This window comes from Ictalurus punctatus, chromosome 10 (assembly GCF_001660625.3).
Source record: "Ictalurus punctatus breed USDA103 chromosome 10, Coco_2.0, whole genome shotgun sequence".
Taxonomy (NCBI): domain Eukaryota; kingdom Metazoa; phylum Chordata; class Actinopteri; order Siluriformes; family Ictaluridae; genus Ictalurus; species Ictalurus punctatus.
This window is the reverse complement of record NC_030425.2, coordinates 17,224,421-17,240,183: the sequence shown is the minus strand read 5'-3', so window position 1 is coordinate 17,240,183 and position 15,763 is coordinate 17,224,421. Positions and strand designations below refer to the sequence as shown.

Sequence of the window (15,763 nt, the reverse complement as noted above, 5' to 3'; positions counted from 1 at the left end):
GAGAGGAGTATTCACCTCCCCAGTAGGCACATGACCAGCAGTGTTGTACTAGGGACTGATTCACAAGCTTTATACCACAGTGCTGTTGAATTCTGCATTCTGATTGGTCAGAAGGTGTTGATTAATTTTCTATAACAGTAGTGCAACTGTCATATTCTTGTCACATGACATAACCGTGTACGGTATTCTTTCTAAAGTAACAACTTGGTGCATTGTAAGGCAGCTGCTCCATATAAATGATTTTTTTTTTTAATGTGTAAGAACACATTTATTTAACATTTATAGAAGCAGTCTCCGGTGTCAGCGCTTTGTAACAGTCTTCATTTTAAGCTTTCCGATATCTTCAGGACAGAGGAGTTTAAGACTTTTTTGGCAACATGAGAACCTGCATTCTTAATCATTTCACGAGAGAGAAAAGAGAGGCGAACAAATGTTTAATGCTGCTATAACATAAGCGAGAACAGAAACTAACTTGTTTCACAGACATTCCCTAACATTCGATTCAATTATAAACAGATAAACAATACAAGTTTTCATCCTTTAATAAATAAAAATTGTAATCGTTGGCATATTGCAGGAATTAAACTGTCTTGTAACCCCGCTTCATCACGCCACCCAGTCACTGATTACTGTTCATTTATTAGCATCCTTTCATAATACATACCACTGACAACAGGTAGCGTCGCCACCCCACTGCTCCAAATGCTACGGCTAAACTGTAAATATTGGCACCTCTGCACAAACTTTAACCCTGGCCATTTTCCTTTACAAACAGAAACACATTTACAGTTCAGTCATTGACTACACCTTTGCGTATGATCGTTTAAATCAGCTCTGGTTCTAGCATTTGGACGGACTTTCCAGCAAGAACACGAACTAGACGTGACTTGAGCATTTAGCTCGGAGGTATTCTTTTTTAAAACAACAAATTGCACTCCTGAAGGGCTTGTTGAGTCAGATGTGTTAAATTAGGGAGTGTTAAACCCCTCAGTCAGTGAGTCACCACAGGATATGATGGACACCTAAAGAATCCAACAGCTTAAATGATGTCACACACAGGACAGAAACGAAGACAGTTTGTTTTTTTATATTGCCAACAATGTCTCTTTACTGAGGAACAAGTTTAAGCCAGTAACATTTATGAACATTAGAGTAAAAAACATCTTAAGATAGCAGAAGTTCACAAAAGGATGATTTATAGCACAGTGCAGATTAGGGCTAGGTGACATGGCACAAATATCACATCACGATACTTAATACGGTTCACGATGATTCGTTTTTGGAACAGCATTTCTTACGAAAGCAGAAAAACATAAGTAATTTTTTTGACATTATATAAATTTGTCTTTTTAGCTTTATTGGTATAAAAATAGGGTAGCCTTAATTTAATAAATGTTTTTTTTAAACCTGAAATCAGCCAAAATATTCAGTAGCTTATGTCTGCGTAAGTTATGGGATGTTTTAGCGTCAATTTTAGCTAAACTGGTGTCTCTACGCAATATCGATATTATATAATCATATCACCCAGCTCTAGTGTAGATTTTATCTGAAACGACAGATGGGAGAAAATCATTCATTCTATCTGACAGTGTTAAACCATTAACATAAAAATAACATAAAAAGCTACATTAACATATACAAAATCTATATTAATTGTAGGCTACATTATGTATAGTACAATAATGGACAAACAATGCTACAACAATATGCAAGTGACAAAAAAAATGACAATAAAGTAGTACATTTTTCCTACGGTCAGCTTATCAAACACAAAAGTTAAATATTCAGTTTTAAAAGTAGTCTGAAAGTCGTTTGATCCACACAAAAACGGTGCGAAGAGGAGCCTTCATATGATTCATCGAGCTCCCTGAACACACAATATTTAGCAATATGTTAAATATACGACAGCCAGGATAATTAAACGTGTATGTGTTGTGTATCCAGGCATTTATATCTCCTTTCTCAACAACAAAAAAGATCCGCACAGGGCGCGACAGTTTTAATACATCACTCATTAACTCAGCCAGCTGACAGCGAGTTGTGTTTTAAACACCGAGCTGAGCCGCAGCTTCCTCGTCCTGATAACCAGTGTGTTGTTTCAGGCTAAATCCCGAACCTTCGAGGTTAAACCAACATCTAACACAGTGTTTCTCCAGTTCGTTTTAGCGTCAAATTCTCAGAGTGAAAACCAAAACCCTCCTTGAAAATCAAAGGAGGTGAAAAAAGAGGGAATAACAGGGCAGGGTTTGATGTGTGTGTGCAGAGCTTACAGTCTTTCAGATTTAATTTAGAGTTGAAGAAAAAGTCCACTCTTGATTTATCGCCTACATGCCGAACTCTCTACTTTTTCCTTTGCGAATTGGCAAGTGCTCCTTTCTTGTACCTTTCTTTTATTCCTCAGCAGGCTTCTGTCTGTCTTTCTTCCTTCCTTTCATTCGTTCTTTCTTTTTCTGTGTTTTCTTTCCCCCCACCCCCTGCATTCCTCAGCCAACGAGAGGACACATTCCCCTGCATTCCTCACGACACTGGACATCTACAAAGACAAAAAGAGAGAGAGAGGGAGAGAGGGAGACATGTGGGTTATTTAAGTCATGAACTCAGAAAAGCTGTTGCATTCCTATAAAAATCCAGCACATGTGACAAAACCAGATCAGGTCATAATTCGTTTAAACTCCTTACACACATTTCTGTATAATTTATATCACAGCGCTGTTGAATTCTGGATTCTGATCGGTCACGATGTGTTGATTAATCAAAGGTTTATAATAATAATAATAATAATAATAATAATAATAATAATAATAATAATAATAATGATAATAATAATAATACATGGCCATTTTTATAGTAACATCTCATTCACGGGTACTTCACAGCAGATGCTCCACATAAACAGATTTTTTTTTTAAATGTGTGTAATCTCTAATACGGGGAAGTTTTTTTTTTATTTTTATGTAAGGACACATTCATTAAAATATAACATGTATGTCCAGTGTCAGTGATTTGTAGAGGTAAAGGTGTAACTTTAAGTTTTCTAACATCTTCAGGACAGAGCAATTTACACTTGGGAAGTTGACAAGCTGCGTTTTATTTGTATTATTAACTTAAAGATAGAGAAAAAAATAGAGGCTGGTGAGGGAACGACTGTTTATAGCTGCTATAACATAAGGAAACTAACTTGGTTCGTGGACATTAAATCTAACTATAAACTGATAAAAAGTAACAGATACGTTGCATTCGTCTGCAAATTGCAGTGGTGTAAAAGGAATAAAGCATGTAGGGACATGGTGTCATAGGAAAATAATCAACTTTGGGGTGGTAACTCTACTTCATCACACCACCCCAGTGTTGATTATTTAACAGTACAACACGGAGTGTTTTATTCCTTAGATAAATCACTTTCGGCTATATTTAATGAGAATGTATTTTTATTACAGTGTGTTTCGGTCTGATATTAACAGGTTTATTACAGCTCTGGTTTCAGACAAGATGACACTGCATTTTCTGTATAATATGATGCTTACTAATTATACTGCATGTATGCTAAATTGATTTCTAAGCATTTTTGGCGTTTGATATTCTTATACTCGAGGTGCTATTAAAGAACGGCGTTAATCAATTCAGTCATGTTCAGTCTGCATATTCAGCAGTCGTGCAGAACAGACAGCCATAACTCCAGCAGCTTCACGTGGCACCAGCGGGAAACACTTAACTGCTCAAATGAGGCTTCATTAGCTGAGCTGTCAGGACCAGAGGCTATAATAAACCTCCAGAAGCTTCTAGAAGCCTGATCCCACTGCTAATGCCACACTGTGTCATTATCTATCTGCTTGTAAACAAGGGTTCAGACACAGCGTTTTTGCAAAAGCCACAAAAATCTTTGTTGTGCATGTGCCTAAACAGGATAGAATTTCACACACAGACACACAAATCTGAGATGGATATCTGTGAATGTGGAAAAATAGAACCGAGTTAGTCAATTTTTAAAAAAAACAACAACAACATTCTGCTATGACAACATTTCATCATAGAGACATGGTTAATAAAGCAACAGCATTAAAGACAACAATGTCCAACATTTAGGAGTGTGTGTCCCCTTCTGGGACAAAAACCCTGCATTGATCTGATTAAAGAATTAAAGCTACCAGCAATTCAATACAATATGATTTTGAGATATTTTTGATGACATATGATGCAACATAATATGATTCAGTGCAAACTAGAGTTGTTACAATACCATGTTGACTTTGGTCCTGAAACCCCTGAAAGTCTCACAATGTCCAATACCAATATAATACTATGGTTAAAGAAAGAAAGAAAGAAAGAAAGAAAGAAAGAAAGGTCAACATCTGACTGCCATCACTCTGTTTGTATAAGAGAAGGAGCATAAGCAAAGATATACAGATATAAATATATAAAAATAGAAAACATAGATAGAAAACTCTTCAGCTGCATGGTTTAAATCCAATAATGGCCCATCTGCTACACTTATGACCATAAACCCTTTCTCTGACAGGGATACATTTAATGCCATTAATTCATAATTAGGTTTAGGAGTAAATCTCTCACCAAATTATTATTAATGTTTACAGCTAATTTGGATTTGTCCTATTCTTAGCCTTTTGATGAAACAACATAATAGTAATTTGATAATTATATATGGATATTCACCTCCTTCCAGCTGACTGTTACAGAAAATGGCATTACATAATATCAAAGATTTTGGATTTAAAAAAAAAAAAAAAAAAAGAAAGAAAAAGTTTTTGTTCTTTTGTGGGTTTCGTCAATTTAATTACTACATCAATTTTCTATTGAATTTTGAATTCTATTCACCGAGACTGACACACACACACAGGCCACACCTCCTCACTGAGACTGACATACAGGCCACACCTTCTTCACTGAGACTGACATACAGGCCACACCTCCTTCACTGAGACTGACATACACACAGAGGATACGCTTCTTTCACTGAGACTGACACACAGGCCACACCTCCTTCACAGAGACTGACACATACAGGCCACGCCTCTTCAACTGGAACAGACAAACCGACTCAAGTCCCTTTATTATTATTTTTAAAGTAAATTTTTTAGTAAAACAGTATGACTTGTGCACAGCACTTGATGAGCTGTGCTAAATTCCTGACACATAAGAGCTGCGAGTGCTATTAAAGTATCCATGAGCTTCTTTACTCCACATGTGCAGATTATTTTAAACAGTTGGACTCCTTCCACACACGCCAAGCGTCTTAATATAAGAAGCAGTGTGGAATGAAACAGCCGCTGTGGCAGTGAACCAGTGTGTGTGTTGCAGAATGTCAGTTTGTGTGTGTGTGTGTGTGTGTGTGTGTGTGTGTGTGTGTGTGTGTGTGCGTGCACGTTTTAACTCCTGCAGCTTGATGTACAACCTTTGGCCTGATTTCCGGCCTAAAACCAGAGATTCCAGTTCTTCAGGTCATGGCTGGGAGGCTTCCTGTGACTGTGTGTGTGGAGCACCAGCATCATGAGTTAGCTCAGGTTTTAGCATTTACTCATAACACACAACAATGTAAAGCTTTAGTTTCGCTGAAATTAGCAGGATGTATTTCCTCACCAAATTTCACTAGAATTTAGACAACTCGACTGAGTGACAAGTTAAACTCAGACAGCCAGTCCCTAACTTGGTCACCAGCCTTTTTCATTTTTTTTTTTCGCTAGATGTAGTGATTAGCATAAAACATGGATTGTAATTATACAAAATAATAATTCACCTAATACTGGCTAGCTTGCTATCCAATGTCAGTCAGAGAAATTAGCTTGACAGTAAACATGGCTAGTGGTTAAAATTAATTTTAACATAAGCTAAATAAAAGTTAAATATTTAGCTAGCTAAGGTTAGCTTACACTAGGTAAACTGTTTTGTTAACTAGACAGCTAGCAAACTTGGCTACTGTTTTAATTAACAATAAAATAGTTTCAGGCATTAGCTAGCTTGTTTGGCTATGTTAGCTATGTAACATAGCTAATGTAACATGGCTTTGATAAACTAATCATGGTAATAAATATGGGCATATAATTCACTAGCCTTGACACAGTTAGCATAGATATGTTTTTTTTTTAATTACTGTGTTTATAATATTAAATACAAAGCAAGATAACTCCATCTCGGTGGTTTTATAATGTCTTATGGTGATTAGCTAATCAAGTTCATGCTAACAGTAGTTGTTGGTTCTCTTGCCTTTTGTAATAAAACCATTCTAGCAGACACAGTAGTACATTTTTCTACTATTATCATGATAATCACCTAATATTTTAGCACGTTTGACAGAGAGACAGTTTTAACTACCGTATATTTTAAACTTTATTATGGTTTATTATGCTGCCTTCCAGATGGGACCATGTTTACGTTGGAAGCTCAAATTCTGCCTAAAAATGCAGCTACATAGACACTCCACTCTCATTTTATTAGATGATTTATTGGTGATATATTGGATAATCAATTATCAGCACATGTCTATATACTAACATGACATATGATGTAAGAGAAATATGAGATTTCATTTGTTGTGAGCAGAGTTTTGCCCCATCACACCTCAGGTCTCAGGGGACACAAGGGGTGTGGAGTGTGGACGCCAGCGTCAATAAACTCAATAAACGTCACGTAACGGTTGTCAGGCTGCTCATTTGAGCCATGCTGATCACATCTGCTCCCCAACACACACACAAGCCGTGCTGCTTCATAATGAAGCAGGTGTAATTACAGCATGCAAGCGGCTCGCATCCATCCATCACTGTCATAGAGCTGCTTCATGAATTTGCATTAGCTTGGACAATCTTGTTTAAAGTACCGTGTGTCAGGAGGTCTGAGCTGTCCTTACTGAGCTAAAACAATGGTTGTGAAAAGCCATTCGCAGACAAAAGATCCTGTTTAGGTTGAGTCGTGAGCTATTTTAATGTATAAATTTAGGACTTATTCACCTAAAGTTGTAATGATTAGTTATATAAAATTCCTCATTCACAAAAGGTCTGGATGAGTGACTAACATGACTCACTCAAGTGAACGGCGGCGAGTTACCTTTTAATGTTTAACTGTTAATGATTGGCTTATGGCTAATAAGCCAATCATTAACAGTTAAACATTAAAAGGTAACTCTCGCCGCCGTTCACTTGAGTGAGTCATGTTAGTCACTCATCCAGACCTTTGTTTTATAAGTTAAAGCAATAAGCCATGAGAGAAAATGAAGCTTTACAAAAAATGCAGTCCAAGGTGGAGAAAATGTATTTATGTTAATGTGAAATGCATGGTGTGTGAATTCTGGCTCTGACAGTTCCTCATCACTCAACTAGAGATATAATTCTTCTTTGTACCTGCTTGCTATATATATATATATATATATATATATATATATATATATATATATATATATATATATATATATACACACACACACACACACACACATACATTCATACATACAGTATAGATAGACAGATAGATATAGTTCACAAAATATAAACAAACTAGTAGCCTAACTTAAACCACAGTGACCCTGACCAGGCAGTTACTAAGGATGAATGAATGCTTCATACAACACTGTCTTTATTTATCCAGCAAGTTTTTTATCTGACTGCTTGTCCCTTGTGCCCACATAAAAATAAAGTAAGAAAGTAAAAACCTTCCTCTCTCAGGATGCAAGTCCTGATGCACACCTCTAATCTTAACCAGATGAACCTTCCATTGTTGGTTATATCCCTAATGTAAATGTATGGATAATGTGTAATTATGATTAATTATGGCCAGTGAATATTTATGACGGGTAGTCAAATGGGTCACTGTGTCACATTTTCTGGCTGAAACGCAACGGGAGTAAAATCTTTATGCAAATCTACTTGTGCTTCAGCCTCAGGCTCAGGACACTCTGTGTGTGTGTGTGTGTGTGTGTGTGTGTGTGTGTGTGTGTGTGTGTGTGTGTGTGTGTGTGTGTGTGTGTGTGTGTGCGCACATAGTACGTGCACAGATGTGAGAATAAAAGCCCTCTTTCAGTTGTCCTTCTCGGGTGGCTTTAAAAAAAGTGCATTAATAAAACATAAGTACTGAGTAAGTGCTTCGTGCAGGACAGCAGCTGAAATGAGCCACGTGACCTTTGACTTGGTTCAGGTGTGTCACAGAACAAACAGACGGCTTCTTTTAACGCTGTTTTCCCTGGTACTGCTTTCTATTCCAGTGTACTGGTTAAAGGATGCCTGCTGGGGCTTTGTATTAAAAATGAACTATTAAATATTGACTCCAAATAGAAAAAGTAAAGTAATTAGCATTAAAATGTGTTTGTTTATATCACCATATTGTACAACAGATTCTAGTCATATTTCCCCTTAGTGTAAAAAGAAAGTATAATTTTAGCAAAGTTATTTAACACCATTTGAGAAATATTAGCAGATGTTAGCATCTAAAGTAAAACACAACTAGTAGGTTATCTGATGGTTAGCATTGCTTAGCAGGTTAGCAGTAGCCTAGCAGTACAGAACTGAGTGTATAAATGACTCGATGTGTGCGAAGATAAATTTTTTAATACATTTTTTTGTTTTAAACTTGGATCAACTCTAATAAAAGCTAGGAATGTGTCACACTTCACAGAAAATTCACTGGGCGTTGGGTCGTTTTTACATTTTCGGTGACTGACGCATGTGTGAACATACACTTCTGAGAATTTTATTTGTGTACACTTTCATGAAACAGGTATGACATTTCCAGCCAACATGAACAGACCTGTTTACTCTCGTAGGAGAGTATTTTCGTATTTTCCCCTCAAGCTTCGAGAGCAGCAGGTATTTTTAGTTTGGAGCTTCTGGCCGGAGTAAAATATAGTTTCTTCCTCCCTAAGCCTGCGTGCCTTTCTCCTCTGGTGTTACAGAATAAGTATGATGTGCAAAAAATCAACACCAAATTAGCAGGCTTTAAAGCAACAGCACAATAAAAATGCGATCTGCAGGCTTGAGAATTCAAGGCCCTTCAGCACGTCTCCACCCTGTCCATCTGTTTACAGCTGAGGGACAAAAGACAGCGTGAGGGCTCACTATAAAGTGTGTGAGCATACACTTCAGGAAAGCTGAAAACGTGGACAATTTTGTAGACTTCCTGTGAGAACTAGATTATTGAGAGTTTTCTATGAGAAGAGCTGTTTTGCCAGTGTGGCATTTCTGAATGTTAGCTTGAATCCTTTTCCCCCCAGCATTAACTCTCAAAAAAATAAATTCTTATTCCAGGAAAAGACAAGCATCCATCCTCTGACTGGCAGGTTTCTGACTTTGAATGATGTACAAGCTCCTGTTTTTTTCCTCATACTACTTTGCAATGTATGTTCACATTTGGTGCTGAGTGCAAGTAAAATTCAAAGTAAAGAACATTTCTGGCAATATGGCCAAAGTTTTTGGACATTCTCTTGAACCTTCTTTTCCAGGACATCTCTTCTAAATGTCAGAAAAAAAAACAAAAGAAAACGAAACTATTTTTGTTTATTCTAGGGCAACAATCAGCTGTCTTCTCAGCCATGTTTGTGAGGTTTTAACAGTGAACAAACAGCTGTTTTTGGTTGTGTTACAGTTTTGACGCCTTCTTGTTAACCGGCCATGGTTTACAGGGTCTTAAACAGAAACAGTAAGCAGTACTTTTGGTCAGGACTATTTACATGTAAAAAATAAAACCCTTATTTAGACAGAGCAAAGAAGAAACAGTTTTAGCAATATGGCTGAAGTATTCTGACGTTCTCTTGAATCTTCTTTCCCAGTACAATCCCACCTGGAGAACTTGCTAATATTAGGAAATGATAACCAGCCACCTTCTCTAACAAGTTTCTGTGTACAATTCATTAAAGGCTTTTTTTTTTTTTTAATTTGTGCTATATTTTTTTTAATTGATAAATTTCCTGTTAACAATCAGTTATTTACTGCTTCTTTGTTTAGAGAACTCCAAATGTACACAAGCCTTCATCATCCATTCAACCCACACTGCATGTGCTACTGGAAAAACAACAGGCTTCATTTTTGTCAAGAACAACAATGCCTTTCAACTGTGTCAATGAGTCAGGCCAGCTGTAGTTACCACACAATAGGAACAACAGCCTATAATCCTTGGTTTATTGGTTAACATGTTTGCCTCACACCTCCAGGGTTGGGGGCTCTACCCCTGCCTGTGTGAGTGGAGTTTGCATGTTCTCCCCAAGCTTCGGGGGTTTCCTCTGGGTACTCCAGCTTCCTCCCCCAGTTCAAAGACGTGCGCTGTAAACTGATTGTCATTTCCAAATTAGGTGTGTGAATGAGTGTGTGGTTGTGCCCTGTGATGGGTTGGCACCCCATCTAGTGTGTCCCCTGCCTTGTGTCAGGAGTTTCCTGGGATAGGCTCCCACCCCCGACCCTGTGTAGGATAAGCAGTATGGAAAATGGAGGTATGGATGAATTTTCAACAAAGCACTAGCAAGTGACAAGTCACTTGTGTCGCTTGTAGTTTTTTCTCATGTAGCACCACTCCTGTGGATGTGGAATGTCCAGTGTGCTTTTTTTTTTTTTTTTAAATATTCTTATATGTTTTAGTCTTTTAGTTAACAAATATTAAATAACAAATTAATCCGTGTGACAATTGTTTTTGTTTAGTGCCAAGCATGAAACACATCTCACTTGTATCAAAAAATGCTTCAGAAGCACATCCAGTGTGAACTGGTCTTTACACAAAAGCTCTAGGTTTGTTTACATATGTAAGTAAGATTTTTATCTATACTCTGACAGAATAAAGGCTGGGACTGAAACTTGTTCTGCCAATGTAACTGATGTATTCCAATATCCTCTTTCCCAAAACAATCCCACTTTTCAACTTAATACTAATACCAGGAAAAGACAACTAGCCTCCTTCTCGAACAGATTTGTGAGTGGAAATAAATGACCTAGAGACCTTTTTAGTGAAAATAAAATTCACATTGAGACACAGAAGCATGTGTTTTCACTCTGGCAACACAGCTGATGATTCCGGACACTCTCTTGAATCCTCTTCCAAGTAAACATGCTAATTCTAGCTGCTCCAGTTTATAAGTTTGAATTTCAAAGCCAAACCAGCCGCTGTTTTCGGTCGTACTGTGATTTCCATGTCTTCCTGTTATAACACAACCTTATTTGGAGCTTCTTGCATAGGAGCAAAGTTTGTTGAGGTTTGTTTACGCTTTCAAACAAGTGAGCAAATTTGTTCAGGATGTTTCTAAGTGTAAATAAAATATTTATTTTAGAGAGAGAGATCCCTGACTGGAAAACTTGTTCTAACAATATGGCTTTTGTTTTCTCCTCTTTCACAGTAGCATCTCACCTCATGCAAAACACAATGTGAAGTGTATATAAAAAATTTATATCCCTATTCAAATTGTAAGATAAAATTATACAAGAAAATGTCCTCTGGGAATGAATGCAGAGTGGTTAGAAGACTCGTGAAGTAAAGGACAGCAAGCGTGGACCTGAGCTTTACTCTGCTTTAACTGATTGAAGTCTCTGCTCTGTAATTAGCCCCTGTTTCATTCTTTTAGATGCTATTAACTGAGTTCTCCTTTTTATTTGACAGCAAACAGCACTCATTAGGGCTAGAAATCATTCACTAAGCAGCATTTATTATTATCATTTTTTTTACACATGATATTTTTGATCAAGCCACATCTGATGAAAAAAAAACACCGACTAATAGACCAGGTGAGGAACTTGTATCTCAGCATTTTTTTAGCTTTAATTTATTATTGTATATTTCTATGAGCTCCTACTTACCAAACCGGTTGTCACGTTCAGGATGGCAGGTATCTCCAGGTGCTAACAAACGCAGTGGGAATGAGGGAATACGGGACGCTAGTCACACTTTCCCAAGAGTCAGTCGAGGGGTCGTAACAGTCCAGAGTTTTACACCTCTGAGCGCCGCAATACCCCCCCACCACATAGAGTCGGTTCCCCGAGGCTACAGCATGGCAGCTGATCCTTTTGGCTGTGACATCAATGAATTTAGTCCACTGATATGTTTCGCTGTTGAACCGATACGCCGAGCCTGCCGAGAACTCTGTATCTCCGCCGATGACCACGATGTGATTGCCAACAGCTGCTGCTGCTGTGTAACGCCAAAGCTGAGGACAAGCGGCTGGCACCGTCCACCTGTTCTCGCAGGGGTCAAAACATTGCACCTTGGGGTACTTGTCCCTGTTGACACTGGTTCCACCAAAAGCAAAGAGCTTGTTTTTAGCTCCTACGACCGCAGCATTGCTCACACCTTCCCGAAGAGGTGCAACTAGAGTCCATTTGTTAGATTGTGGGCTGTACTGTTCTACCTGTTTGAGCGAGACTGATGGAGAGGCAGGAAATGAGCCTGACAAAGAAGTGTGGCCTCCTACAACATACAGGACATGGTCCAGTTCGGCCGAGCCATGTCCAAATCTGGCTACAAGCATCGGCGCAGCCTTGGACCATTCGTCATGTAAAGTATCATAGACCCAGACATCTTTAGAAGCACCATTTTCAGAGCCTCTGCCTCCTGTGACGTAAACTTTACAGCCAATAGCGCAGGCGCTGCACTCTTTTCGAGGACTGGGAAGGTCAGTTTTGAGCATGATCTCCTTTGTTTTGTTGTCTATCATGTACACTTTATCACACATAAAAGTCTGGCCTCCCAGAAGAAGTAGCGCTTGGCTGACTTTCCTGGGTCGAGCACAGAAACCAGTGACCACACCATCATTCTGGAGGATCTTCATCTTGCATCTTACGGCATCTTCGACAATCTCTCGACACACTTTATCTCCCATGATGAGTTCTTCAGTGACAACGCTTTTGAGCAGGTAGGTCTCTGGAAGAAGCGCTAAACGGACACAGCGCAATAGCTCAGGCAAGTCGGAGATTCTCCTTCCAATATCAGCTTTCACCCAGTCTATAACTGCCTCATACACTACGCTCTCATCCTCCACCTCGAGCTCCTCACTGAAGATCAGCTCCTGTACTTGAAATTTCGGGAGGTTCAGAAAGTCCTCGGTGCGGTAAAGGGTAGCGAAATTCGCCAGGCACATGCGCCAGGAGAGCTCGTAAAGCCTTTGGCATTGATGTGCATCAGAGAGGAGCATCATCCCAAGGCAGTTCGACGGGTGCAAGTTCTTCTCTAGGAACTCTGCCGAGGCATCTCGGATGTCGTGGAACTGCAGCATGTCTCCGGCCTCAAGCAATGACTCAGCATTCTCCTCATTGATGATGATGCGGGCGGAGTATGCGTAGTCCAAGAGGAGCTCCAGGACCTCCGGGTGCAACGAGTCGTGGAAGTTGACTTCCGCGTCTCGGGACTCTTTGAGTCCGCCGTTAAACATGGCTTCAAAGTAGCGGCTACAGGAGGCTAGGACGGCCCGATGACACGGGAAACCTCGATTTCCGGCCCGGAGCACAACATCCGTGAAGACACAGCGTTTGCGCAGAAGATTCAATTGAGTAAGCAGACTGTCAGCATGTGATGTTTTGTGGAACAGGTGGATGTTCATGGAGCCGGAGCTCGACCTGGATTTGCGGTTTTCGTGGCTACTCACAGACATCTCTGAATAAATTCTAAAACAAACAAACGACAAGTAAATAGAACAGCAATACTTTCAATATACTATCAGAGAATCTGGTTGTAGAGTATTGATCTGTGTGAGCTGTTAATAGGTTATACTAATGGTTCTCAAACTGGAGGTCATGAAGCAAAGTCAAGTGGGTTATTATTTGCAATATTTTATTAATTATTAAAGCTGCTATATTTTTATTGGATTCTTATAGTTAATAGTTATACAACTCTAACTCCACCATAATGTGTTCTGTGGGTGGAAAGTTCAGCTCTACATTATTGTACAAGTTAAAATAATGAGACTAATATTTGAATACAGGCACAGTATTACATATTTTCTTAGACAATTTAAAACATTTGTTCCATTTAAAAAGAGATGTCATTTTAAGGCAGAATTTATGATCGCTAGAGTGTATGTTTGGAAGACAGCATGAGGACAGCTAGCCTCTACAGTTCTTTAGTTTGGATCAATTTGAAGGCAGGATCATGTGTCTCTCTCTTGGCTTGGCTTTTCACTGTTGTGAAATGAATACACTTATCTCAGGTGGGAAAATTTTAAGACGGAAGCCTTTGGTGCAAATGTAACAAAAATGAAACCAAACTGGAGTGTGATCTGTTCTGTGGAAAACATTTAGCATACTTTTGCATAAACGTCAAATAGCAGAATAATTGGGTGTGTGCACCTGCAATTACACACACGCGCAAGTTTGTCTTCCTATCCTTGTGAGGACCTTCCATTGACATAATTATCACTGCAGCTAATTAATACTATGCATGTATCGAAATCTAACCCTAAACTTAATCTCAGTAATGAAAATGAAACTTTTTGTCTCTTTTTGTTTTAAATATTTATTTAAAGAAAAAAAAACATCCTTGTGGGGACCACCTAAATGTCCCCACAAGGTTAAAATGATCAGATATTCCTATACTTATGGGGATATTTGGTCTCCATCAAGATATAAACTCTCTCTCTCGTTCTCACACACACACACACACCTCTCTTATTCACCAGTTCAGGTTTATGATTCCAGAATCATGATTCATTCCTGCTTTCAGGACATTTCTTATCACCTGTCTGCAGTGAAACTGCAGTTTGTAAAGTGTATATAATTGGTGAATAATAATAATAATAATAATAATAATAATAATAATAATAATAATAATAATATATTTTTTTTAACATTAAGAAATAACATTACGCTTTATACATTTAAATAAATCAGCTAATATGAATAACACAAGGGGCTAAAACTCTGTCCTTAATGAACACACACACACACACACACACACGCCGAGCTTTCCCATTTCTCACCGCTTTATCTTACCTTGTTTCTTCTCGTCGCGGTCAAACTTTTACAGTCGCAGTAGAAATATTTACAGGTTTAGCGTCGTGTTTTCTGCGAACATGACTCTTCCTGGTGTGGAAGGAGAAGGACACAGTTCCTGTCTCGGCTGAAGAAGAGTGTCAGTTCCTCTGCGCGCACAGCTGTGTTCCTCCAAGAGCGCCTCCTTTAGCTCCTCCCCTTTATGAATATGCAAAACTACAGCCAATCACAACAAAGAAACCGTGGACTCGATCACCCTGCCCACAGCCTTAAAAGGATTATTATTATTTATTGTTTATTGTATTTTCGCATTATATATATATATACACACACACACACACACACACACACACACACACACACAGTTCTGTGCAAAAGTCTAAGGCACCCCCTTTTTCTAGTACAAACATTGTTATAGATTTTTTGTTTATAACTTCTACGTTATCGAGTCAGCACAAAAACTTTTTAGATTTCCAAACATTAGTTTTCCAGGACAAAATGAAATGTTACAGAAAAATGTTTGCATATTATGTAAGAAACCACTTTTCAGACAAAAAACACAATGAAGGCTGCTGGGTTTTGCTGCAAAAATAAGAAGCAAGTGCAACAGTCAAAGTCTCCAGAAGATCCGTGTCTGCTTCTGCAAGATTCTCAATAAAATTTACAGCATTTCCTTATAAAACTGCACTAATTCTACCTGAGATTACAATTTTTTTAAGCAAAGGTTCGGCACACCAAATATTGCCTTTGTTTCATTTATTACTGTTTACTGCTCTTTATAGTATTTTTTTTAATGCAGAAACATATCATTTCTTTATTTTTGAAGGCATCTTTGCTCTACAGCATTTCTTTGCATGTGCCTTATG

The 15,763-nt window shown here is 38.4% G+C and overlaps 1 protein-coding gene across 1 annotated transcript; it reads right to left on the bottom strand.

Annotated features, from left to right (window-relative positions):
- Nucleotides 1–418: 418 nt before the first annotated feature.
- enc3 (ectodermal-neural cortex 3) lies at nucleotides 419–15,064 on the bottom strand. The gene is made up of 3 exons (XM_017477833.3): nucleotides 14,898–15,064; nucleotides 11,775–13,574; nucleotides 419–2,533 (listed from the first exon to the last, which is right to left on the bottom strand). The coding sequence occupies exon 2, from the start codon at nucleotides 13,559–13,561 to the stop codon at nucleotides 11,792–11,794; it is 1,770 nt and encodes a 589-aa protein (XP_017333322.1). The 5' UTR covers nucleotides 13,562–13,574; nucleotides 14,898–15,064; the 3' UTR covers nucleotides 419–2,533; nucleotides 11,775–11,791.
- Nucleotides 15,065–15,763: the final 699 nt, after the last annotated feature.

Bases quoted from the DNA above. Each gene is read 5' to 3' on its own strand.
- enc3 (XM_017477833.3), bottom strand. From the start codon at position 13,561: ATGTCTGTGAGTAGCCACGAAAACCGCAAATCCAGGTCGAGCTCCGGC.